At 41.5% G+C, this 25102-nt stretch overlaps 1 protein-coding gene across 1 annotated transcript in view; it reads left to right on the top strand.

The window, feature by feature from the left end:
* Positions 1–25102, top strand: part of LOC128608124 (fibrinogen C domain-containing protein 1-like) — a 94633-nt gene that overhangs the window by 10695 nt on the left and 58836 nt on the right. Inside the window, exon 2 of the mRNA XM_053625583.1 lies at positions 19758–20237. Within this exon, the coding sequence (XP_053481558.1) occupies positions 19758–20237 (480 nt within the window). The remainder of the gene's footprint in view (positions 1–19757; positions 20238–25102) is intronic.

The following is a 25102-nucleotide window of genomic DNA, read 5'->3' as shown; positions in this document are numbered from 1 at the left end:
CATGTTGTGGATTTTCACTTGAATATTCCTAAATTCCTAATTGTTTTTAACTGGAGCTACTGTAGATACACAAGTAGAAAAAAAAGACAGATGACACACACTAAGTATGATATAAAAAAAACCCAGAGAACATTCATTTCCCCTAATTGGTCGAGTTAAAAACGAACTGCAAACAAAAATGGACCAAAGAAGACTCAACATGTTGCTACTGATGGCCATGGAGTCGAAGATTGTTCAAGAGCTGGGCTTTATGTGGTGAAAAGCAAGAAAATGTTTCCCCGTTACACCCAATTGTTGTAAAACATTTGTTGCATGTCGCGGTGTCGGAATCCTTTCTCGTGAAATACAGCCACACTTTAGAGCGCTTAGATTTAGGCATTTTAATTTAAGCACGTTTAATGTAGCTAGCTAACGGTAGGCTACCTGCTGCCATCAGAGCAAGTGTCCCATTTCCCGAGTTGAGCTTTTAAGTTGGAATGTGAAAACAACATGGACACTAGCGTTACTACAAAGATGTGTTGGATTTGTATTATCAGAGCTTTATATTACAAAGCGATTTTGTCCCAGATTTGTTACTGCACCAGTACATTACCTGAAACCACTAAATATTGCTTTACCTGACTTATCAGGGTTAATGCTAATAAATAACTTTTCTAATTAATCTATGTCAATCTACATGGACAGCAACTAAGCGTTATAACCTAATAACATATTACAAATTACATGTTAGCAAAAATTTTTTTTTTTTTGCCCCATTAATCAAAAGTTTCTTACCATCAACCAATCGCTGTTGTGTGCCATGTTCTTCGACTTTCCATATTGTTGTTCCGACTTGCATTCACATGAATTTTCTCAGTCGGGAAATGATTTTTCCGATTATTCTGACACCATGTGAAAGCAATAAAATTTAACTATGGATTACATGCGGTGATTATGCTTCTTACGTCCATTTCTGAGCACCAGAAGGCAAATATTTCAATCAACAGTTCAGGCATTTAAGTGGCACCGAAATGAGGTATCGAAATCTGCATTCATATAGTCATATAGGTACCAGTGCCATATTGGCATCAGGTTTTGATACCCAACCCTACTCTGAAGACTTTCCAATAGATTTTGGAGTGTGGCTGTGGGGATTTGTGCATTCAAGAGCATTAGTGAGGTCAGGCACTGATGTTAGGCAAGGAGACCTGGTGCGTAGTTGGCGTTCAAGTTCATCTCATAGGTGATAAGAGGGGTTGGGGTCAGGGCTCTGTGCAAGCAACTCTAGTTCTTCCACCCGAACCTTGGCAAACCATGTCTACATGGAGATTGCTTTGTACACAGGGGTGTTGCCATGATAAAACAAAATTGGGTTACTGTAGGCTTCATTGTTTCAGTGAAGGAAAATCTTAATACTACAGCGTGCATTCTAGACAAGTGTGTGCCTCAACCTTTGGGGAAGGCCCACATAATTTTGGCCATATAGTGTATATCTAGTGCTAGCATGACAGGGATGAATTATGGACCATGTCTACTGGGCACATGCCCAAAGGTACTGGGCACTAAGGGGTCACAGAATCTAAAATAAGTTTGGAAAAGATATTGGTGTGTAGGTCTGAATGTCTAACCAATGAGTGGTCATTTGGGTCCCAACTGTTTTTAACTGGATTAACATGGATAACCATAAACCCACACTAAGTGTGTTGATAAAAAGAAAACCTAAGAACAAAGGAGAAGCCAGGGTCAGATTAAAAATAAACTCAAACTGCACTAAAACTGGACCAAAGGACATTCATCATGTTGTCACTGCTGGCCACTGATTCTGAGCTTGTTAAAGAGCTGGACTTTTATTTTTTATTTTTTGGATCAGCTTGTGAGGTGAAAAACAATAAAGAAGCCTCTTGTCTATGCTAAGACTGCCATCTGAGTATTGCCCAGACTCGTGTGTGCCTTTTATTTAGCATGTGTTGGTTTGCGGGGCGGTCAGGGCTTCCTGCATGAATCACTGGATTCCTGATCCGTATCCGTCCCTGTAGCATGGATCTCAGGCCTCGTGGCTCAGAGTGATGGCTCTTAAACAAGGACTGCGTGTATAATTAAGTCTTACGGTTGTGGTTTCAGCCGACTGATTGTGACTGAGTGTGAAATCTGAGTCTCCAGCTGATGGACAGCTTTTGCTCCTCTGTTGTCTTGTGTTAAATATCTATCATAGGAGTGTGATGAAAGAGAGGGCAGAGAAAATCTGACTGAACACACACAGTAAAACTCACAGGAGAATGATTGCAGGACATAAACAACTCTCAGATGGTGACTGTTTATCAAAATGGTATCAATCTATTTCTCTCCACTAAGTGTCTGATGTTGTGTGCGAGAGAGTGATTTTTTTATGTGTTTCTTGGTGCGTTTCATTTTCAAACAGGTATCACGTTAATAATTACATTAACACTGGTGATAACATGCATATTGTAATTTTATTATTATACATAATGGCTATGTTCTGTTGAAAGTAGTCAACAACCCTCTTCCTTGAGATCTACCTTCCTTCAGGTTTCATCTCCAACCAAAATCGATCACACCTGACCTTCTTAAGGCAATCAGTGCGTTTACATGTACAACAATAATCCACTATTAACCTGATTAAGACAATACTGTGATTAATAAACTACCATGTAAACAGCAATTTTTAATTACCTTAATCTGATTAAGGTTATACTCGAAGTAAACACTAATTGAATTAAGACGTGTGGAGTACTCCTGTTTTAGTAGCATTATTGACGTGTATTACAGACATGTAAACACCTTAATCACATTATTAACGTTGTGTGAGAGTTTTCACCGCATTTTGCGACAGGACACGATCACACACGGCAGTGCTCAACCGTTTTACGGTTTAAATGAAAACACCCAAAACTGTATACGGTACCATAACGAAGACGAACTGTATGCCGATACGTGAAATTCTGGAGGGACGTCGGACGGCGTGGCGCGGTGACGTAATGACGTGTGACTTTAATCTAATTATGTTCTATAACATGTAAAACGGGAACATGACAGGAGTATTCTAAAAGCGACTCATGTAAACACCTTAATCACGTTATTATCTTACTCAGAGTAAGGTCAATAATTAGATTACTGCTGTCCATGTAAACATAGTCAATGATTAGATGGTCAAGTGGGCACAATTATTGTTGGAGCTAAAGCCTTCAGGAAGGTAGGTCTCCAAGAACAGGGTTGGTGACCACTGTTCTAAGGCATACCACAGCTCTGTTGAATTTTTGATTCTGATTAGTCAGAAGGTGCTGATGAACTTTCTATAACAGCACAACTATGACATAATGCCAGCTGTAAGACAAATCACAGGTCTATATTAACATGCTTGCTCTAATACATTATTGTTTCTATAGTAATAACTTACACTGGGACTTGTGTCCACACAAATGGAATAAAGAATGTGTGTAACTTTTTGATATGGTCATATTTTTTTGTGAGGAGACATTCATTTAACATTTTTGACACTGGAGAAGGAGTGTCCAGTGTCAGAAATATGTAGCAGTTAGAGCTAAAGCTGTTGCTTTCATTTTTCAGACACAGGAGAGTTGTCAGGATGGAGGATGTTACAAGCTACACTTTTTTAACTTAAAGAAATAGAGGCAGGTAAATGAACGATTAATATAGCTTTTATGATGTACTTTTAAGTGGTAACAGGAACAAACTTGTTTCATGGACATTCCAAGACATTAAATGTAACTATAACGGGAAAAAATGTGTGACAATGTTTTTTAATAAATACCAAATTGTAATCATTGGCAGATTGCTGCGGTGTAAGAGGAATAAAACACTTGGAGTGCGCTTTTATAGGAAAATAGTTCAATTCTGGGTAGTTATGGTAAATCCTCTTCATACCTGACCATTCCCCTAGAGTCTTATTCCTTACATAGCATATTATTTTCCTTATTCGACCAGTATAATATGGAACTATATGTTAAAATATACATTAAGAGTTATAGGAGTCAGTGATGGAGACAGTTTGTTTGGCTTCAGATAAATATACTCTATTTACTAAATTTATAGTCTGAACAAATTGAATTGACCCCAAACCTAGTAGAAGTGCTGTTCCTGAAAACCGGAAAGCTGATCCTGAATTAGAGTTCCAAATTTAAGCTGCTTTATTTGTCCGGGCCCAGAAACTTTCCCTGAAGGACACTCGGTGAATGTATCTGTCTTTCAGGACCAATCAATGTGAGCTGGAGCTTGAGAGGGTGTTGGATCTGATTTCCATCTGTAAGCACCACTTTATCTCTCAAGCAGTGATGGAGAACAGCGTGTGGTTCCTTCAAGAGCGAATGCAGTAGTTGAGAGCAGGCATGTCTAAACCAGCGTCTTCATTACAGAATGCCACGTGTATGTGCAGTACACCACAGGGGAGCATAAACACAGCTGGAACCTGCTCTACAGCAGTTCACCTTCTGTAATTTGGCTCAGTCTGTTGGCTCTGAAGGATTTGCTCATTAGGGCATTTATATACTGAAGCTTATGTACACGATCATTCCGTTACAGATTTCCTGCACCAGATCTTGTGCCAGAATGAAATGAGTTAACTGTAATTCATACTTGTTAGCTAGCTGTCTATCTTTTGGAGTGAAGATTATGAAGATTTATGACTATGTCTTACAAATACAGTATGTTGCAGAAATCCTGCCAGGTAAGGTAATGTTAGTAGCTGACTAGTAGAACTTAAAAATAAATAAATAAATAATAATAATAATTAATAATCCTGGCACATACAGTTGCAGTCAAAATTATTCAACCCCCATTGCAAATCAGGTTTATTGACAAACTTTACAGACTTTCTGCTGTTTGTAATGAACAAATCAAACAAAAGCAACTGAAATAGTTGAACACAACGAATACTTCAAGTGGTTTCCCCAAATTCAACTGAAAATGCGACTTATAATGACTTCTCCAGTTTAAAAATTATTCACCCCCTTCATGGGAAGCATCTTTAGTACTTAGTAGAGCACCCTTTTGCTGTTATGACCTTCTGTAAACGAGATGCAGAGCCAGACACCTGCTTCTGGCAGCGTTCCTGAGGAATCTTAGTCCATTCCTCATGAGCTATGGTCTCCAGTTCAGTAATATTCTTGGGTTTGCATGCTGCAACCGCCTTCTTCAAATCCCACCAGAGATTTTCTATGGGGTACAAGTCAGGTGACTATGATGGCCCTGTAGAATCTTCCAGGACTTCTTCTGCAACCAAGTCTTGGTGGAATTTGAGGTATGCTTGGGATGATTTTCCTGTTACAAGATCCAATGATACCCAGGTTTCAGCTTCCTCACAGACAGCATGAGGTTTTCTCCTAGGATTTCCTGATACTTTAATGAATCCATCTCGCCTTCCACACGCTGCAGGTTTCCAGTAACAGAGGATGCAAAGCAGCCCCAGAGCATCACTGAGCCACCACCATGCTTGATTTTGGACAGAGTGTTCTTTCTTATTCTTCTTTCTCCAGACATACCACTGATCCATCGTGCTGAAAAGTTCCAGTTTTGTTTCATCCCTCCACAGAACAGAATCCCAAAACTTCTGTGGCTTACATATAATTTTCTTGTGTTTTTGGGTCAGTAGAGGTGTACGTCTTGACGTTCTGGCATGGAAACCTTCTGCGTTTAGTACGCGCCTTACTGTGCTCACTGAAACCTTTTGCAACTGTATATTAATAATTTATATTGCCAGTAAAAATTGACTAATTATATTTAGCCATCTTGTGAGCATGGATGATGCTTCTTTCATTAGCACAAGCCTTTTACTTTTCTCAAGCGGAACAATTATGATCAGTTAAAGGTGATTATTGGTTGATCTTTGTACATAATGCTGATCAGTGATTGGTCATTGGGAACAATGTTAATTAGCAATTGGTTGTTGGCAAGAATGGCGATTAGTGATTGGTTGTTGGGAACAGTGGTGATTAGTGATTGGTTTTTGGTAACAATGGTGATTAGTGATTTGTCTATGGGAACAACAATGAACAGCGATTTGTTGTTGGGAACATAGACTCTCACAAGTGCAACCCAGTCAGGCTTTGTTGAACCTGCTCTTTCGATTCAAAACGAGCAGCTGTGACGAGAGCAGGAGAGCTGTACCAATACCGGAGCCTTTTGCTAGGCTCTTTTTAAGGAGTTAATTGGCCACCAAATCTAACGAAAAAGTTATTAAGTTGGTAACACTGCTAGAAATAGGCTTATTAATTGATACCTGCTTCATACTGATTTCATAATGAGAAATTAGATATATTTGATGTTCATCGCTAACATATAATTTTCGCCATGAAAGTGAATATATCAATAAATGGGACAAAAGTTGGTAAGTTTATAGGCATTTACTGGGTATTCATTGTGCTATTTGATGACGCATGACTTTTACAATGAACGTCCCATTTGCACAATTACCGTTTCATCCAACTGTCAGGCCCAGCAGGCGAAAAGCAGTGAAAAGTTAAAGGGTAATAATATCCAGACATTGTTCCTGTAGTCATTAAAGCAGGACCAGTGGCTTAATGGAATCTATTATTGAACTCATCCATATAAGACTCTGAGGCACAATTGTAAACAAGTGTGGGAGAAAATCACAATATTTAAAAAGCCCAACTCTTTGTCTTTGCCTCCCACTAAACTCTAGAGCTGAATCTAGACCTTTCATCAGTCATGATGTGCTCTTTACTCTTAGTATGTCATACATTCAGTGTGATGTCTTGATTTCCTCCACAAGTCTTTTAGGAATTTTTGATTATTCTTTTCAAAGCAGGTCACATTGGCTTGTCTTTGATGACATCACCTAAAGGAGCTACAAAATGGCAGTGACCTCTGCCCATTGATGTCCCAAGGATGTGTACACTGAACAAACGGGAGATAAAGGGTGGAGCTCAAATTTAGTTGCTAATAGGGGAAGGGAAGGGAAGGGAAGGAAAGCTGCTCGCATACAAAGCCTTTTTCATACCTCTGAGTGACTTTGACAGCTGTCGTCTGGGACTGTGGTCACCAAGATAGAAATCAGGTGTGGACAAACCAATTAGTGCCTGCATTCTACAGCCATAACAAGTTGTCGCTTCATCAGCCTGGGACATAATAGTCCAAAACCAGCATCCTAATCAAGGACACAAAGAGAGCGGCCTCTATACCACTTACTCCGTTACTCTGCTCTGTCAAAAGCTCATCACAATTTTCTTAGAAAATGAGGTAAATCTCATGAGGCATCCATTTTACTTGAGAAATGCAATCAGGAAGAAAAAAAAGTCCCAAATGGATTTCCAAGTGGTTGTTTTCTTTAAACCAGGGTCCAAAGGCAAGACAAATTGCATTCTAGTCATGTACAAAGACAATTACACAAGAATACACACAAATGCACAAGACACAAGATGATGTTTTGGGGTCTTTTATCACTGAGAAATATTATAGTGTGTGTCTTGTTAAACCAACAAAGCTTACGTTGAATTTGACACATTTTGCCATTTATATTTTTTTATATAAAATTACTAGAAGTGGTAGCTCAGTGGTTAGGACCCTGAAATGCTGATCGGAAGGTCGTGAGTTCAGATCCCAGCACCGCCAAGCTGCCACTGCTGGGCCCGTGAGCAAGGTCCTTAACCCTCAATTGCTCAGTTGTATAAAAAAATGAGATAATTGTAAGTCGCTCTGGATAAGGGCGTCTGCCAAATGCCGTAAATGTACTAGACGAGTTAGGTCTTCTGAAGCCACTACTCTCTCTGCCCTTCATTAGAAACTTTTCATCTGTGCTGGTTTGTGTGAAACTAATTTGCAGTTCTCAGACAAAAAGTCAAGGTCTTGGTACACAATTTCCTGGTATGAGTTGTATTTATGTATGAGTTGTTATTAGTCTTGAGAATTCCTCCTGAGCCGGGTTCGTGTGTGTAAGACATGCCAGTAATCAGTGCCATATGGTTGCATATATATGGAGTACAATTTTTTTCATTTCTTTCCCTTAAGAATCTAATGCAAATAAGAATGGAGGTATTTTAAAAGACATTTTATTTTAAACAACAGTGTGTTACCAGGGTGGACAATTCAGTAGCCCTGAATGTTTGCAGAATCTTTGCAGAATCAGGAACACGCATGTTCATGGAAATACTGATGAAAGCAAGCAAAATAAAGTTTGATGCAAGGTCACCTAGCGATTAAACATATTGACAGCAAATAAAAATGCTAGCCACACTTGAATAGTAAGTTTTGTATGCAGTGTAAGGACAGACCAGGCCAAAATGATCCCCAGCAACATGCTGACGTTTTGTTGAGGTCGCACACACAAGGTGCTACATTAGAAACTTTGTTAGAAGATCATAATGTTCATACAATCATTTGTTTCTTTGGAGCACACTTTGATTCTGTCAAGTAGGGATTGCACCAGAGTTTTGAGATTCCTGTTTATTTTAACCTGATTTTACACTGACAGGCTGCAGTCCAGCTTGACTTTGTGGTACCTTTTTTTGATGTTTCTCCTGATCTCTGTGTGATTATGGTCCAGTGATTGTGCAGGCCAGCTAGACATTTTCCTGGTGTCTAACCAGAAACCAAAGGGGATGCAAACACTTGCACTCTGCTGTATAATATATTCCGGTCCCTCTGCAGCAAATATTGATCATAAGAGGACGCGTATGTGTGTGAATCTCTCATTTGTCTGAATGAGAAGATGGTGACAGAAAGAAAGTAGAAGTGGAGCAGTTTGCTTTTGAGAGCTTGAAGCATGAGAAAGGTCTCCCTGTGCTCACTTTAGTAAGCATTTATCATCTCAAACCTTCTAATTAAGTTGTACTCTCCAAGCTGGCCCTCACTGTCCTTATATATACAGTCGTGTGAAAAAGTAAGTATACCCCATGGAAATTGTTGGCTTTTTTGACATATTTGGACAAGCAAACATTTTATATATATATATATATATATATATATATATATATATATATATATATATATTATAAATAATATATTTATGGGTTCAACAAATAGGGGTTTCAGAAAGTATTGTTGGCAGACAAACTCTGTTTTCTATTATTTAGCTGCAGCAACATCTGATGGGTTTTCCCAGACCGCCAAGCATTTGGTCTGTTAAGCACTGATGAACTACAGTTAATCAGTTTCAGTGTGATGCCGCCTTGATTCTTATTACTATCCACTGCAAACGATAAGGAAGCCGTGCGTTTGTAAAGCTATTTTCCACACCACAGTTAATCCATTGCAACTGCCCATATTAGGTATTATATAATCCATATTACAAAGTGGGGTTTATGGGCTTTTTTTTTTAAAGTAGACCTCTGGGTAATAAAGGGATGAGTAGTCTTACATAGGAGTTGACATAATCCAGGGCGACTGATGTTGCTTTCAGGGATTTTGTCCCTGCCCAGGTCTTATTTCCAGAGCAGCTGGAGCTTGACCTTTTTTTTTTTTTGCATTTGCATTTGCTGTGGTTTTTGAGCACTGTTGGTATGTTTGGATGACACTTTGCTTTCTGTCAAAGTTTCAGAGCTTGTTCAGTATTTATAGCACATCCGATGCATTTCGCAGATAGCTTAAGATTTCAGCTTTTATCAGTGCAATGCCATGCTACCTGCCAAATGCTGTTATCATATCAGTGTGCACTAGAGCTTGGTTCTCAAGAACGCGAGAGGTCACTCCTCAAGCTTGGAGTTGTACTGCAGCTATAATTACAGCACTTTTTTTGCAATGCTTTTTGACCTGCTCTTGTAAACTCTATGTCATGTAAATCTGTACACCAGGGAGAAGAATACACCTGCTGCATATGTTACCTCTCCCATCAGCCTGTGCAGGTCTGAGAAAGCAGCTGTGTGTGTTAAGGCCTGATAAGAAAAATATGCTCAACATATAAAGACTAGATCATTCTAAGATTAACGTCTCTCTCAAGAAGTTCTATATTTTTATCTGATGATCAGGCACCCTATGCTCAAGTGTGTTTGTGTCACTGATACATTAAAGTAAATGGATGTCATCACAGTACTCTTGGAAAAATGATATTTAATGTGCTGTTCATACATCGATTGTGTCCATGCTGACATATATATGAAGTTGTTTCATCCAGCCACACATCTGTCTAGCAAAGAAAACAATCCATTATCCAGATTCAGGAACATGTGTGTGTGGAAAAACAAATTCCAGCAGCATTTTAGTTTCTGAACAGATATATAATTCATTTCATATCTAATTCTCATTTCTGAATGCATCTATAGATCGGTCACTGTATTTCTGTGTTTCACCATATTCATTCATTCATTCATTTTCTTATGATCATTGGTGGTACTGTTGTGCTTGGTTCCAAGTTCAAAGAGTCGCTGTGCTTTCTTTGAATTTCAGTAAAACTGAGGGGTAATATGTTAATATTGCATGCACATACCATACAGTCCACGTATGTGAAGGATAAGGGTTTTTGTGATGCTATACCTGTTATGAAGTGGACAACACACAGCAAACGATAACAGATTAAATGAATGAAATGATGAAGGACAAGGACCAAAGCTGTGCTGTAAACCGAACGTCAGGCAAGTAACACAGAGCAAAAACAGAAGAAAATGTACTCAACGAAGAGACAAAGGGGAGCGGAAGTCCACAGGAAGCTGAGGATGATAATCTCCAGATAATCTACAGAAAGAGAAGTAATGGAGAGATACATCCACAGGCAAATGATGAAGATATATAATCCATATGAAAAGCGATAGATGACGGAAACTAAGCGGTCTGTACTAGTCCTATATGAGACTTGACGGGAAATGATTATGAGAGTGAGTCTTATAAAGAGTCCTTGATTAGTGTGTGATTGTGTGCAGGTGATAATGATTAGAAGTCCTGAGATAGAGAACAGAACATAGTAGGGGAGCCTGGTGTCGGTGTGACATTCGGAGAGGGGGAGCCTGGTGTAAGCATGACAGTACCCCTCCTTCCATGGGCCGCTTTGGAGGCCCAGACCCCCCAACACTGTGGATGACCCCGTCCACGCAGAGCTGGATGATCAGGATGATTTGCATGGAAATTGCTAAGTAAAGTGGGGTCCAAGATGTCGTCCCGAGCAACCCAAGAGTGTTCATCTGGGCTGTACCCTTCCCAGTCGACCAGGTACTCGAGGCAACCCCTCCAGCATTGGGAGTCTGAGATACACGGGACCATTCTCCTGAAGCAGTACTGGAGGGGGTTCCTCACCCTCACCGGACTCTGTAGAGGAAGGAGAGAGAGGAGAATGTTGAGGTTTGCGGAGTGATACATGAAATGAAGGTGCAGTACGGTAGTTGAAAGTGATATGTGACAGCATTAATCTGTTTTAAAATGGTGAAGGGACCAGTGTAGCGTGGACTTGTGACACGGCAGCCGGAGCCGGATGTCTCTAGTGGAGAGCCAGACCTTCTGCCCAGGTTGGTACTGTGGTGTTGCTGAACGTCGAGTATCAGCCTGGCTCTTCTGTCAGCATATGGCCTGTTGGAGATGGATGTGTGCGTTGACCCAGACCGTCTCACTCTCCTTAAACCAATAGTCTACTGCTGGTACATGAGATGGTTCCCCTGACCATTGGAAAAGGGATGGTTGGAAGATGAGTACCCACTGGAATGGAGTGAGGCCGGTGGCTGATTGGTGAAGGGAATTCTGGACATACTCGCCCAAAGGCAGGTAGTAACTCCAGTGGTATTGGTGTTGATGGCTATATGTTCACAGAAAATGTCCTACCTCTTGGATCTTTTTCTCTTTTTGCCCATGAGACTGCGGATGGTAACCTGAGGAGAGGCTGACAGTCACCCCCAGGAGCTTAAAGAACGCCTTCCAAATCTTTGAGATGAATTGAGGGCCCCGATCTGATACTATGTCCTCCGGGAGGCCGTAATTTCGGAAGACGTGTTGGAACAGTGTTTCCGCGGTCTCCAGAGCAGTGGGGAGGCCCTTCAATTGAACCAGACGGCAGGCCTTAGAAAAGTGATCTACTGCAACCAGCACATACGTGTAACCATTGGAGGCAGGTAATTCACTAATGAAATCTGTTCCTAAGTGTGACAAGGGGCGGTGCGGAACAGGCAAAGGGAGGAGCTTTCCAGCTGGTAGATGGCGAGGAACCTTAGACATTGAACAGTCCAGGCAGTCTTGGATGAAGAGCCAAAAGTCACAGGACATGGTAGGCCACCAGTAATGATTCTGAAGGACCGTGAGGGTCTGTGCCATGCCAGGATGTCCCGAGCCTAAGGACATGTAGGCAATCCATCAGTTGGTTCCGTAATCTCGTAGGAACATAGGTACAATTAGGGGGACACTTGGCCAGAGCTGGGTCGCTGTTACTGGCTTGGGTTATTTGCTTGTCCAGAGTCTAGTGGATGGGACTGACTTATGGAAGAAGGAAGGACTGGTTCGGAAGTGGCGAGGGCTGGCACTGAGGAGTGAATCCGAGAGAGGGCACCGGCTTTAGTATTTTTGGACCCTGGACAGTATGTAACGGAGTTCTTAGTTCCGTCAATGTTTTGCCTGATTGTGTTCACCTCTTCTGTGTTTCATCCTTGGCTAGGATGTCTATTCAAAACCTGCTGTGCTATAGTACCTTTGCAAAGTCTTATTGTGCATTCAAGGCATCAAGTCCAAGCCTTGTTTCTCCAGGGCCTTGTTTTTTAGTTCAGTGTTTCCTGGTTTTGACTCTCTCTTGCTATTTATGACAATTAATTATCCTTGTTTAATGCTTTGCAAACCGTTTTTGAAAACCCTGACAAGACACATGCACTTGATGCAGTCAGTGCCACTGCTGTGATGAGAATGATCTACCACGCAAATATCTGTCAGTGATGGTCCTATGGTGGTCTCTTTCCACTCATGGATGGAGTAGAGGGTATCAGACAAATTGGGCTACAATCTGCAAATTGATCTAATACAGGGGTTCCCAAACTTTTCCAGGGCAAGGCCCCCCAAATGGCATTAACATTTGACCGGCATTAACATTTGCAAGATGTCTTTAAAACACATTAAAAATACAGACTTCTGAATATATCCCTCTTTTTTATTAATAATTACATCTTACATCTTTACAATACATTACATTAGGAATTGATTGCGTGTGTGTGGTTGTCAGAAAAAAAAGATCATGTAAAAAAATCATGTATTTATTTATTTTTCACACCAAATTGTTGAGGCCCTCTGGGCGCCCCCTGGCGGCCGCGGCACCCACTTTGAAAACCAGTGACCTAATAAACTGACAGCATAATGCTTAAAATAAAGATATTGCAGTGTATGTGATGTAATGCATAGGGGTGGGAATCTTTAGACCCCTTCAATTCTGTATGATTTTGATTCAACAAGTGCCACAGTATAATTATCAAATGATGTTCAATACATTTTGATGCATGTCAATCCTATGCATTATAGCCATTAATAGCATTTTTCCTGTGTGACTACTTTTTACTTTGAATCTACAGTATAACGTATATAACTGTACCTCTAGTGAGTGAAAATGAGTGAAAACCTGCATTTTCATCACTGGTGTAGGGCCTCAAAACTTTTGCGATTGCAAGTAATTCACTTTACCATTTTCGCTGAACTATCTGGACGTTATGCCACTTGCTTGAGGGCTCTCAGTTGAGTAGAAGACTAATTTCCCCCAACTCAAGAAAGAATTGTATGTTGTGAAGTTAATCTAATCTTGCCAAGTTTAACCAGGAAAATTCACAACTCTAAATGGATAATAATTTGACTTATGTACACCCCTGACATATGGGAGCTTTGTTTTACTATCCTGCTGATTTTGGATCACAAGATGAAGAGTACAGTAGCACATGATGGATGGAGGATAATGTTTAATGGGAAACTTAACAACCACTGACCCATAATTCAAGCTCACACTATGAATCGCCACTTTCAGATGGGAAAAGAATTGAGGATACGAATCAGTATGGGAGGTACAAAGGAAGCTAAGGTTCTTTACCACAGCTATTCATCTCCTCAATGAACCTTTTTCCTTTAAAGTGCACCACACTTTATTTAACTTTACATCAAATGCCAAGGTGAGGTGAATCTGTGACTCGAGGCTTCTCTCTGTACCACTCCTCTCTTTGTGAACCTGACACCTTACCTTCACCTCCCTGAATAAGTAATCATGGCCACTGTAGCATAGTCTTCACTCATGTGTCAGTACAGTTGACCTTCACTTTGCTTCTGCTCTCAGTTGTCTGCTCTCATATTATTTTAACTTTCCTGCTGACACATAAAGGTTCTTATAATGTTTAGAAGGTGAAACATAATAAAATACTAACCATACACGTTTGAGCATCAGATAGTCACCATTGTCAGGGCTACAGGAGCCATCTTAACAGGAAGAAAATAGCAAGGTGTGTAAGGTCATTTCTCATCAGTGGATTTCTTTTGGATGCAATTTGGGGTTTGTTAGTAAACTGCACAAGATGCTTCATCTCTTTTGGATTATGCTCACTTTCACAGATAGAGTTGCCCTAATGAGGCAATCTGATTGAGAATATGTGGTAAGACTCAATAATTCCTGTACACCAATATTCTCCAGTCAGGCTGACAGAGCTTGAACAATTGTGCCAAGAAAAATGGACAAAAATATTAAGATCCAGATGTGCAAAGTTGATAGAGGCATATCCCAAAAGAGTTGCAGCTGTAATTCCAACCCAGGGGCCGAATAATAATAATAATAATAATAATAATAATAATAACCGACAAATGTCTACCTTTTTGTTTAACCTATGTGTTACAATAGAAAATATTTGCAAATGGTAGACAATTGCAGCTTGTAGCACAATAGAATTCAAGGGTGTTGAATACATATCAAGGCACTGTATATAAGAAGTCTTTCTTAAATAGATACAGAAGATTCTTTACTAAGAAGACATTTTGCTTCATGCGATTCTCGTTAAAAGTTGTTTAACAAGAAGATATAAAAGGACGCAAGGAAACAAGTACATATTATTGTAATTAATACAATCTTCAGTAAGCTTAAAAGGCTTATACCAAGCAAAACTGAAGCAGCAAGGCTGTTTTTAAGTATATGGTTTATTAAGCAGCAATGGCATATGCTTCTTAATGAATATAAGCATCTCTGCATTTCTTGAATACAGTCTGTTCCTCTTCTCATCTAATATGTGCACTGCCTGTCAACACTCTTACAACAAGCACAAAGAAAGACAAGGTATTTCTGACAGAAACTGCTTTCATTCCTCTTCCAGAGACCCAGAGGAACTGTGTGTGTGTTTTTTGTTTTTTTTTAGTTGATCATGAAGGTAGACCTTCAGCTCAGCTTCTGTTGGTTCCTTCCTGTTCTAATCATTGCTTTTATCTGCATTGAGAATTTCCTCACGCAATTCTTGCAGTCTGATTTCCTGAGCGTAATAATTGCTGCAATCAAAATTCTTGCAGTTCACACAACTGGAATGTAGAGGATGGCTGTAATTTCAAAAACTTTTTGCCTCAAACACCAGTGCATAATGTTACACAACTTGATGACCTCGAGCTCTGAGCAATAAAAAAACGGAATATGGTATGATGAGGCAATTTAACCATAGTTCCTATTTTTTTGTTTTGTTTTGGAGGAAGCCAAATGAGGCCTTTAACCCACAATGTCTGCTAGGGATCCATAATGATTTGGGCAGCCACCTCATGGAAATCATTAGGTCCAGTGATTGCTTTGCATGATCACATAACAGCCAACAAATATTAGGCAATTTCAAGGTGCACATTATGCCAACATCCTTTTCTAATGATGTTTCCATATTCTGGGAAAATAATACCACTGTTCATACTGATAAAATTATTTGTATGGCTTGTTGAATACCAGAATGATGGTGTTCAAGAGTACCTTCCATGGCGTCCCCAGAATGATGCTGTTCAACAGGACCGTCCATGACCTTCCCAATCACCAGATTTTAACATCATTGAACCTTTAAGGAAAATTCTGATATGAAAATGGTAAAGTACTATTTCAACCCCTCCTAACCACCAGGGGCCAAGAGAATCACCTGAATGCCCTTTTGTATGCTGCAACCTTCACGAAGTGACCACATGATGTAGTTTGATATAAATGCCATATACATGTGGCCACTGATTCTTTCTTTTTGATTTCTCCCCAATTCCCACTCAAGCTTCCCTATCACACAACAACTACCAGCTGGGGAGGGTGGGGCAATGATACTTCCTCAAAGGCCACTGCATGTATTTGAATTGTTGTTCATACTGTGTCACAGTGCAGCATTACACACTTTTAAATCTCTATCTGGTTTATTCTGCATACATGAGCTCAGAGGTGCCTATGATTGGCTAGTGTCATTGATTGACAGGGATGAAAATGTCTACAATCACTCCCACCTTGAGATCATGGCCAACCTTGCTCAATTGCCTCCTGGCCATAGGTGGCTATGGCAGCTTTGTTATTAGACCTCATGATCTTTGTGCGATAGGGCAAACCCTTGTGTGCTCCACTAGTGAGACCTCCTTTCTTCTTCTTGCCTTGAATACGTCAGATGCACCTTGTCCAGATGCTTGTGGCAATCAGAGCTATTCCAGAGCCATTCAGAACTCCATGGCTACTAGCTTCCATGCTCTGTCTTGAAGTTAGCTAAGAACTGTTCTGTTGCTCAGTATGACAATTAGTTCTCAGTTCTTTACTGGGTCTGTCTCCCCTTGAGGCTCCGAGTTTTTCACAACAACCTGTAGGTCAGTGGATATGTGCTGCCAGCATGGTTGAGTACAATTAAGTTTAATTAGGAATTAACTTGGGTTAGTGTGTGCTGTTAATTACTTGGTAAAATGTACTATGTACCAAGACAGTCTGTCTAAAGTACACTGAAATGCCACATAGTGTTTACAAATGTAAATGAGTTCTCAAATGTCTAAGGTTCATAGATCAAGACTTGACCTATCTTTATCTTAGAAGACCTCTGGAAGACTTACTGTACAAGAAAAGACATGTTACTGTATTCTGGTAATGACATACAGCAAACTCAGGTTAGATATTTTGTGTCCTGAAAATTTTTTTTTTTTTTCCCAGTTGGCCCATTTTGAGGCTTCTGATGAAAATGGATAGATTGTCTGTGCTCTGTTGACTCTTTGCACTCCATCTGAGGATCACTGACATAAAGACCAGGCTAATGTAGTGTAGTGTAACATAGACACAGCATTCTTTCTCAGTGTCAAGGGATTTCAGATTCCAGTGTAGAATCAGATAACTGAAGCACAAATACTGATATTAGTGTACATTAAGATCCTGGTTTTCAAAGTTGTGCACTTTATTATTTCATGTTTTTAATATTTATTTTACAGTCTAGGGGGTCCCTTGGAAGTAATTTAAAGTTAACGTCTGAGAACCTCTGCTGTAAGCAAGACTGCTGTGAATCTGTTATATGTATCTACAAAAAAGTACAGAATCAGAAACTGCTGAGAAAGCTGTGGGGTGTTGTGAGATGAGTTCTGCAGATCTTTACAAAGTAAATAAATAAACAAATTAGGGCTGCAACAACTAATCGATAAAATCGATAATAACTGATAATTGAAATAGTCGACAACGGATTTGATTATGGATTAGTCGGGTCTGTGACGTCACTGTGGATAATCCCAGTCAGTGACGTTGCGTCACGTCACGATGGTGAAAAACGCATTTCTATGAATAAAACACATCTGAGAAACAGCGGAGGTCACAGAGTGAGCTGCTGAGGTAAAAGTGCACGATCCAGGTCGTTGCAAAACATGAGAATGTTTTATATTAAGCGCTTCAAACAAACTCGTAAGTGTATTAACATGGCTTATCAAGTCAGACGCTGCGACGGATGTGTGTGCTGTTTAATGTGTTCCGGACATGTTTTCTTCAGCACAGAAATCTTTATATCCATATCTGTAAAAGTTAGAATTTCACACCAGTGTTTCTATTTTAGTCTCGTCCTGACAGCAAGTGAGTCTCCGTTAAACTTCACAGAATGAGCGCGATTCCACGCGTGCGCGTCAATCAAACAGCACGCAATAGAAAGGAAGCGCAATAACTTTGACTAAAGTATTCATTTTGAGCAAATATGTTGTTTGATGTTATATTTAGAAACTAAAGTAATTGTGTTTTTTAATGAGAGCAGTAACTGTGATGGGATTATAACATGTATTGTATATAAATGTAAGAAGTGTCGTACATTTACAGAGTAAAGTAACATGCTATTGTGTTCAGATGAGTGAATGTGTGTGTTACTGCAGAACATTCAACCTCTTACCAGTTCACACTTAGTTTGTGCTTTTGTTTTTCTTTTTTAGAATTTTTAATATAGTGATTTAATGTCTGTTTTAAAGCTTGTGGACAATCAGGTTTGTTTTGTTTTTGTTTTGAAAATATTTTTAAAAATCCTTTGCATAATGCATAGCAGAGCCCACCTATATACATTTAATACTTTTTCATAGCTGTCACGATTTCCCCTTGTGCTAGCGCGGGAGCACGCAGCACGCTCCGAAGTTCGACGTTTTTCAGTGACATTGATTTTGTTGACTTTTGACACGTGTGTTTTGTTATGGTTTATGTCCTGTCTCTGCCATTGAATTGTCATTGGTTGTTTCCCTTATGTAGCATCATTGTACTCAGCTGTTTTGTGTTTCAAACCTGATTACATTTGTTATTTAAACCCCTCGTGTGTCTATGTTCATTGCGAAGTATTAAGTGTAGAGTGTTTTCCATAGACCAAAACTTTATTCCTCGTTTCTCTGCCATAGTTTTAATCCTGTTCTCATCCTCGTATTTCGATTCTAGTTTAGCCTCGTTTGTGCCCGTTTGCAGATAGCCTGACCCATTGCCTGTTTTTTGACTACGCTATTGATTCACATTTGGATTTGTCTGCCTGCCTCTGTTCAATAAAGCTCTTAACTGCACTTGCATCCATCCTCAACCCTCAATACGTGATAATAGCCTTCAATTTGCACAATGTTTGAAGGACAACATTGGGCAGAATGTGAAATAACATGTTTGTTCAAAAAAATTTAATCAACTAATCGATTAATTGAAGAAATAGTCGACAGATTAATCGTTTATCAAAATAATCGTGAGCTGCAGCCCTAAAACAAATAAATAAATAACACAACACAGATAAGCAGAGCCTCGTTCTGCCATGTGGCCATTTTGTTCTCCCTGAGCCTCAGCATTTGTCATCAAATTCTTTTTTTCCCTCTTCATTTGTGAGAAACTGCCATTGTTTGTGTATGCACATGATGAGAAAAGAGTTGTCAACTTCAGACACTTAACTGAACTGGAATGGATTGAGCCGCAGGACTTGTATTAGTATCTTCCCTAGTTCTCTCACACACTTTCGCCCTGGGGGGATTTCCCCTTGCTGGAGGAGCTGCACAGACAAAGCATCTTGTGTAGTTTATTATTGGAGCCAAGCTCTCACAGGCCCAGAGCAATCACAGAAATCAGCTTAAAGCCTTCCCTGAAGTCACTAGTAAACCTGCCTGAGCTCGTCTACCAGTGTGCACCTGCAGCCTTTTATACATTTTCATACATTTTATACAGCATACTAATACTACATGCATTTGTACGTATGTAGAGGCATCTCAATAATCCATTTAGCTCATATTTACTTAAATAGCATTTAAATTCTGTATACTGAGTGTTTTCAAAATAACATTCAAATGTGTGATAATCATCTTTGCAGTTAATGTTGTTGTTATACAATTAAATACAGTGCATCTTTATGCAATAATTGGATCTCAAGCATTAAACTGGCTTTATCTCTCTCTCTCTCTCTCTCACACACACACAGAGGAGGAGTTGTAGTTACCTCCTGTGCACCATCCTGCTCTTCATTGCCGTGCTACTGGCTCTCACGGTAACAGGCACCATCCTCTTAATGAACCATTCCCACGCACCCTCAGGCCCCGATGCTCCACCCCTCATCACTACCAATCAAGACGAAGGTAACGCCCTGGTGACAGTAGAGAGGGGTGATGGCTCCCGCATTAACATCTTCATCGAGCCCAACTGCCCCGACTACAACAGCAACTTCCTGCGACTGGAAGGGGTCCAGACGTCACTGCTGCACTCGCTCAGTCACCATGACACAGACCTGAAGTCAGTGAAGGGGCAAGAGCGAGGTCTTCTGGTCCAACTGGCTGAGGAGATCGCTAAGCTTTCGGCCCACATTAACCAGCTGAAGATGGAGTACAGTGCGCTGAGGCAGGGCCAGAGCAGCATCAGCCAGGAGATCAGCATGCTGCAGACTGAGCAGGCCAGGCTCATCCAGGTGAGACACTCGTGGACTAAGAGTTGATATAATGGGGGAAATGCCTGAAAGTGTACCTACCTGTACTGTACCTACCTAAAATAATATGTTGGATATATTTTGTAACACTTGTAATTTTAAATGAAGTAATGTTCAAAGTTTAATTTTATCAATCAAATCTGTTTGTTTTAATGGAAAACATATTAGCTGAGGGCAGGAATCATTTTTTACAGTGTATTATGAAGTTAATCACCGTAAGTGTTTATAGGTTTTGGGTATCTGTCCAAAACTGTGCTCATCTACTCACATAATCATACTTTTTTTAAAAAAAAAATGCACAGATACCAACATCCAATAATCACATAATACTATATGACGAAAGTCATTGTCGCTGTATTTCACAATTAAATATGCGAATCAAAGCAAAGCAAACTACACACTGTGCTCTGTGAAAAAAAATCAAAGGGAGGTACTACAGCATCTTCCTACAATACCTGATAAAACATCTTAAACATAAATCTCAAACAAACAATCAACGCTGTTAGGCTTGGGAAAGAAATATCTACAGACAATGCTAGGGGAGTGAAAATAACAGCTCTTACCCAGTATGTAGTACTTCATTTAACTGAAAAATCTGACTGCTTTTTGTTTTGTTTATTCATTTTGTCTCAATGAAATTCGCATGCTGTTTCTATCACTTGCTTCATAACATAGGTTACTAAGAATAGACTGAATACGCATCATTGAAATTAGATAGATGTTCTAAGTTTGAAGACACACTGCGACACACTAATGATGCCCCAAAATGACATCGGGCCTCGTGTCTGTTTGTCAATAAGCACATGGTGCTGTTTATTTTGTTGTCAATGTTAACAGAACATGGATTCCTTTCCAAGCAAGTGAAAGCTCAGGTGCCATGTTTTGGATGCCCAGAAACCTGATTAGAGTAAAATGTTAGTTATTGTAATATAATAATGTATAGAGAGCTAGTTAAGATAAGATAAGGTAAGATAATACTTTATTAATCCCCAGATGGAGAAATTAGTTATTAGGTTAAGTGCGCTAATACAGAATCATGGAAACAAATGAGTAATAGAACAGAAGTTTCTGATGTAGCATGTGTTTTCAGCCATGACAAAAAGACAGCCAGCCAGTCATTGACCAGCATTTTGCCAATGAGCTTATCTTTCTTCACATCTCATGTATATTTATTTCTCTCAGGTATATAAATACCATACTTCATCTGATCGACTCTTCAGCTAAACAAGTACTTCAAAATCTGGAAACATCTACCACGAGGAGTTATTTTGGTGGTTCTACTGGGCATGGTGATGATTTGGAGAGCACAAATATAACCTGTAATAGCATTATTTATTATAATAGCGGCTGGCAGACTGAGAGACAGATGGGACCGGCTGCCCAACTGTTTAGAACAGCATTTTATGAATTAGACCAATGAACTAGGATCATACTGTTACGAAACGGGACTGGAGGCGGATGCAGGTGCAGGTCAAAGTCTTTATTAATTAGTAGACAAACAAACACAGGGAGCGCGGTCTCTACTGACTATACAAACTCTGGACATCTAGCAACGACCGCTAGCATGCTACACGTTAGCACATACCGTCATACTTCCTCGACATGACAAATGTAAACCAAATAATTCTGCGCGAAGTGCGCAGTCACCGAGGGGTTTAAATAGTCAACATAATCAGACCAAAACATGGACACCTGGGCAAATCAGAGACATGATCAGACTTAAATCAATGTCCAAGCAGGAAGCAAACAAAAGAGTCACGTGACCAGTCAGAAGCCGTGCCGCAGTGCCCTCTGCTGGCCATGGCGTAACAGAACCCCCCTCCAAAGGGTGCTCCTCCCAGAGCACCAAGAACCCCCCTCCAACGGGGGTACCGGGCCCCTGTGCGAACTGTCTCTCGCTGCCACGGAAAGCGAGGCAGCCTCCGTCGGGCAGCAGAGGGGCGGAGCAGCACCCCCACCGGGGTTGAAAGTCGGAGCACCGCCCCCGGCGGCTCTGGAACGCAGGGTGCCGCCCCCAGCCGCTCTGGAACGCTGGGCGCCAGCTCTGGAACGCAGGGCGCCGCCCCCGGCGGCTCTGGAATGCTGGGCGCCGGCTCTGGAACGCAGGGCGCCACCCCCGGCGGCACTGGGAAGCTGGGCGCCACCCCCGGCGGCGCTGGAATGCTGGGCGCCTCCTCCGGAACGCTGGGCACCGCCCCTGGAACGCTGGGCGCCGCCCCCGGCGGCTCTGGGACACTGGGCACCGCCCCCGGCGGCACTGGAGCACTGGGCGCTGCCCCCGGCGGCACTGGAATGCTGGCCGCCGCCGCCCCTGGAACTTTGGGCGCCGCCCCCGGTGGCTCTCTATATGCCGGGCACCGCCCCCGGCGGCACTGGAGGGCTGGGCGGCCTCCTCGGCCGGGCAGGGCAGCAGGACAGCTTCCTCGGCTGTGCAGGGCAGCGGGACGGCCTCCTCGGCTGGGTTGGACAGCAGGACAGCTTCCTCGGCTGTGCAGGGCAGCATGACGACCTCCCTGGCTGGGCTGGACAGCAGGACAGCTTCCTCGGCCGGGCAGGGCAGCGGGACGGCCTCCTCAGCCGCCTCAAGCTGTCCCTCTGAGGTCGCCATTTTGACCTCAGGTGGGAGCTCCACAGCTGAGACCTCCCCGTAGGCCTCAGGCTGGAGCTCTGCTGTCCTCATTGCCCCCCCCAAAAAAATTTCTGGGCCAGCCTTCACCTCTGGCCTGCGAGGCATGGTGTACCTCCCCTGCAGTGGGAAGCCCCAGATGCTCAGGTCACTTTGCTGGCTGCGTGGCACTGTACAATTCCCCTGCAGTGGGAAGCCCCAGATGCTCAGGTCACTTTGCTGGCTGTGTTGCACGGCGTCGCTCTTCGGCGGCGGGGACGGGGTACATGGCGCGAGGGATGATGCGGCGCGTGGCTCGGCTTTGCACTGAGCAATTTCCTCTTCAAGCTGTTTGCTCATCTCCAGGGACGAACGGTAAAGCGCCCAAATCCTGGCCTCTTCAGCGGCGCTCATGGCTACCTGCTGCTTCCGCATTTTTGGCGCAGTATTCTGTTACGAAACGGGACTGGAGGCGGATGCAGGTGCAGGTCAAAGTCTTTATTAATTAGCAGACAAACAAACACAGGGAGCGCGGTCTCTACTGACTATACAAACTCTGGACATCTAGCTACGACCGCTAGCATGCTACACGTTAGCACATACCGTCATACTTCCTCGACATGACAAATGTAAACCAAATAATACTGCGCGAAGTGCGCAGTCACCGAGGGGTTTAAATAGTCAACATAATCAAACCAAAACATGGACACCTGGGGCAAATCAGAGACATGATCAGACTTAAAACAATGTCCAAGCAGGAAGCAAACAAAAGAGTCACGTGACCAGTCAGAAGCCGTGCCGCAGTGCCCTCTGCTGGCCATGGCGTAACACATACCTTCATTAGATTTCCTCAGACAAACAATAAACACCAGGCTCTGTCAGCTATCAGCCTGGATGAACTGTCTCCCTTAAGCCCTTGTTGTGTGCTTGGTACACGTTCTCTTAGGTTAGGTTTATGATGAGCTCTAGGTCCTTGTTTGAAGGACAGCTGAGTTATACGGTTTACATAAGATGATTTTTCACCGAAAAAAAAGAAAAGCTGTCACAGGTTGTAGCAGATATGAAGCAATGTCAGGATGCAACTCAGCAACATTTTAGACAGTGTAATATTTACAGTTCTAAATCTGGGAGCCAAAATACCAAGCTCTGCACCACACTCCATTCGAGCCTCTAGCATGGCTCAACCCACTATCCATCAAGATACAAGGAAGACATGCGTCATGACTCTTTAATGGCACCCAAGTGGTGGAATGGCCTTCCCTTGGATGTCCAGACAGCTGAGTCACTGGCAGACTTCAAATAAAGATTCAAGACCATCCTTTTCACAAAGCTCTAAAATGAGTACTGACCCCCCCCCCCTCCCCCCCAAAGAAAACAGTCAAAACGCATTTCTATTTATTACCATCTACTCGTTAATTTATTGTGATACTTTTGTTACATAGTCAAGTTCCTTAATCCAGTGATTCTCATCCATTTTGTTTTCGGCTCTTCCCCCGCTCTCTTAGCTCCCCCAAATTCAAAACTACCTCAACTTCCATTTCTGGAGGGTGCACATACTGTATACGGGGTATCGCAGTAACCACCAAACACTTGCCGACTGCACCAAGTCTTATCTAATCCACTCCTGCTGTACACATGTTACATCTCTACCTCTGCTTCCACTCCTAGCATGTTTGTAACTTTATCTTACATGACTGCTAGCAAACTCGCAGAAGAACTAAACAAAAGAACAGTCTGTTTTTGGATAAGTAAAGCTGTATACTGGCGTGCTAATTAGATTTTTATCTGACTCAGCATACATGATTTTATGGAAAAACCATTCTCAAAATTAAGTTTAGGGGGTTCAGTCTTTTTCTTTCATTTTGGATTTTGTCATGTGGACAGGATTAATAAAGATTTTCAGAAAAAAAAATCTGTTTTTCCACTATTCTTAATACTGCCATGAAACTGATATTTCTTGACTAGGTTTTCATACGGCGAACATTTCAAACAATAACACCCTTATGAGCACAAAAAATAACAGAATTCCCAATCTTAAACTTATAAATTGTCTACTGTATCAACAGACGAAAAGAGCGAAAACTCACCCTCAACCTTCTCTTTCCTCATCCTTTTCTCTGCACATCTTTCAGTCAGCAGCCTCTGGGACACTGAATCTCCAAATCCTCATAGAAACTCACTGTTGCTAGCTTGGGCTTTAGAAGCTACACTCTGACCTGTTTTTTTTTTTTCCCCATCAAAT

This window comes from Ictalurus furcatus, chromosome 5, assembly GCF_023375685.1.
Source record: "Ictalurus furcatus strain D&B chromosome 5, Billie_1.0, whole genome shotgun sequence".
In the NCBI taxonomy this organism is placed as follows: domain Eukaryota; kingdom Metazoa; phylum Chordata; class Actinopteri; order Siluriformes; family Ictaluridae; genus Ictalurus; species Ictalurus furcatus.
Note: the sequence above shows the minus strand (reverse complement) of the source record. Positions and strands in the feature narration are given on the sequence as shown.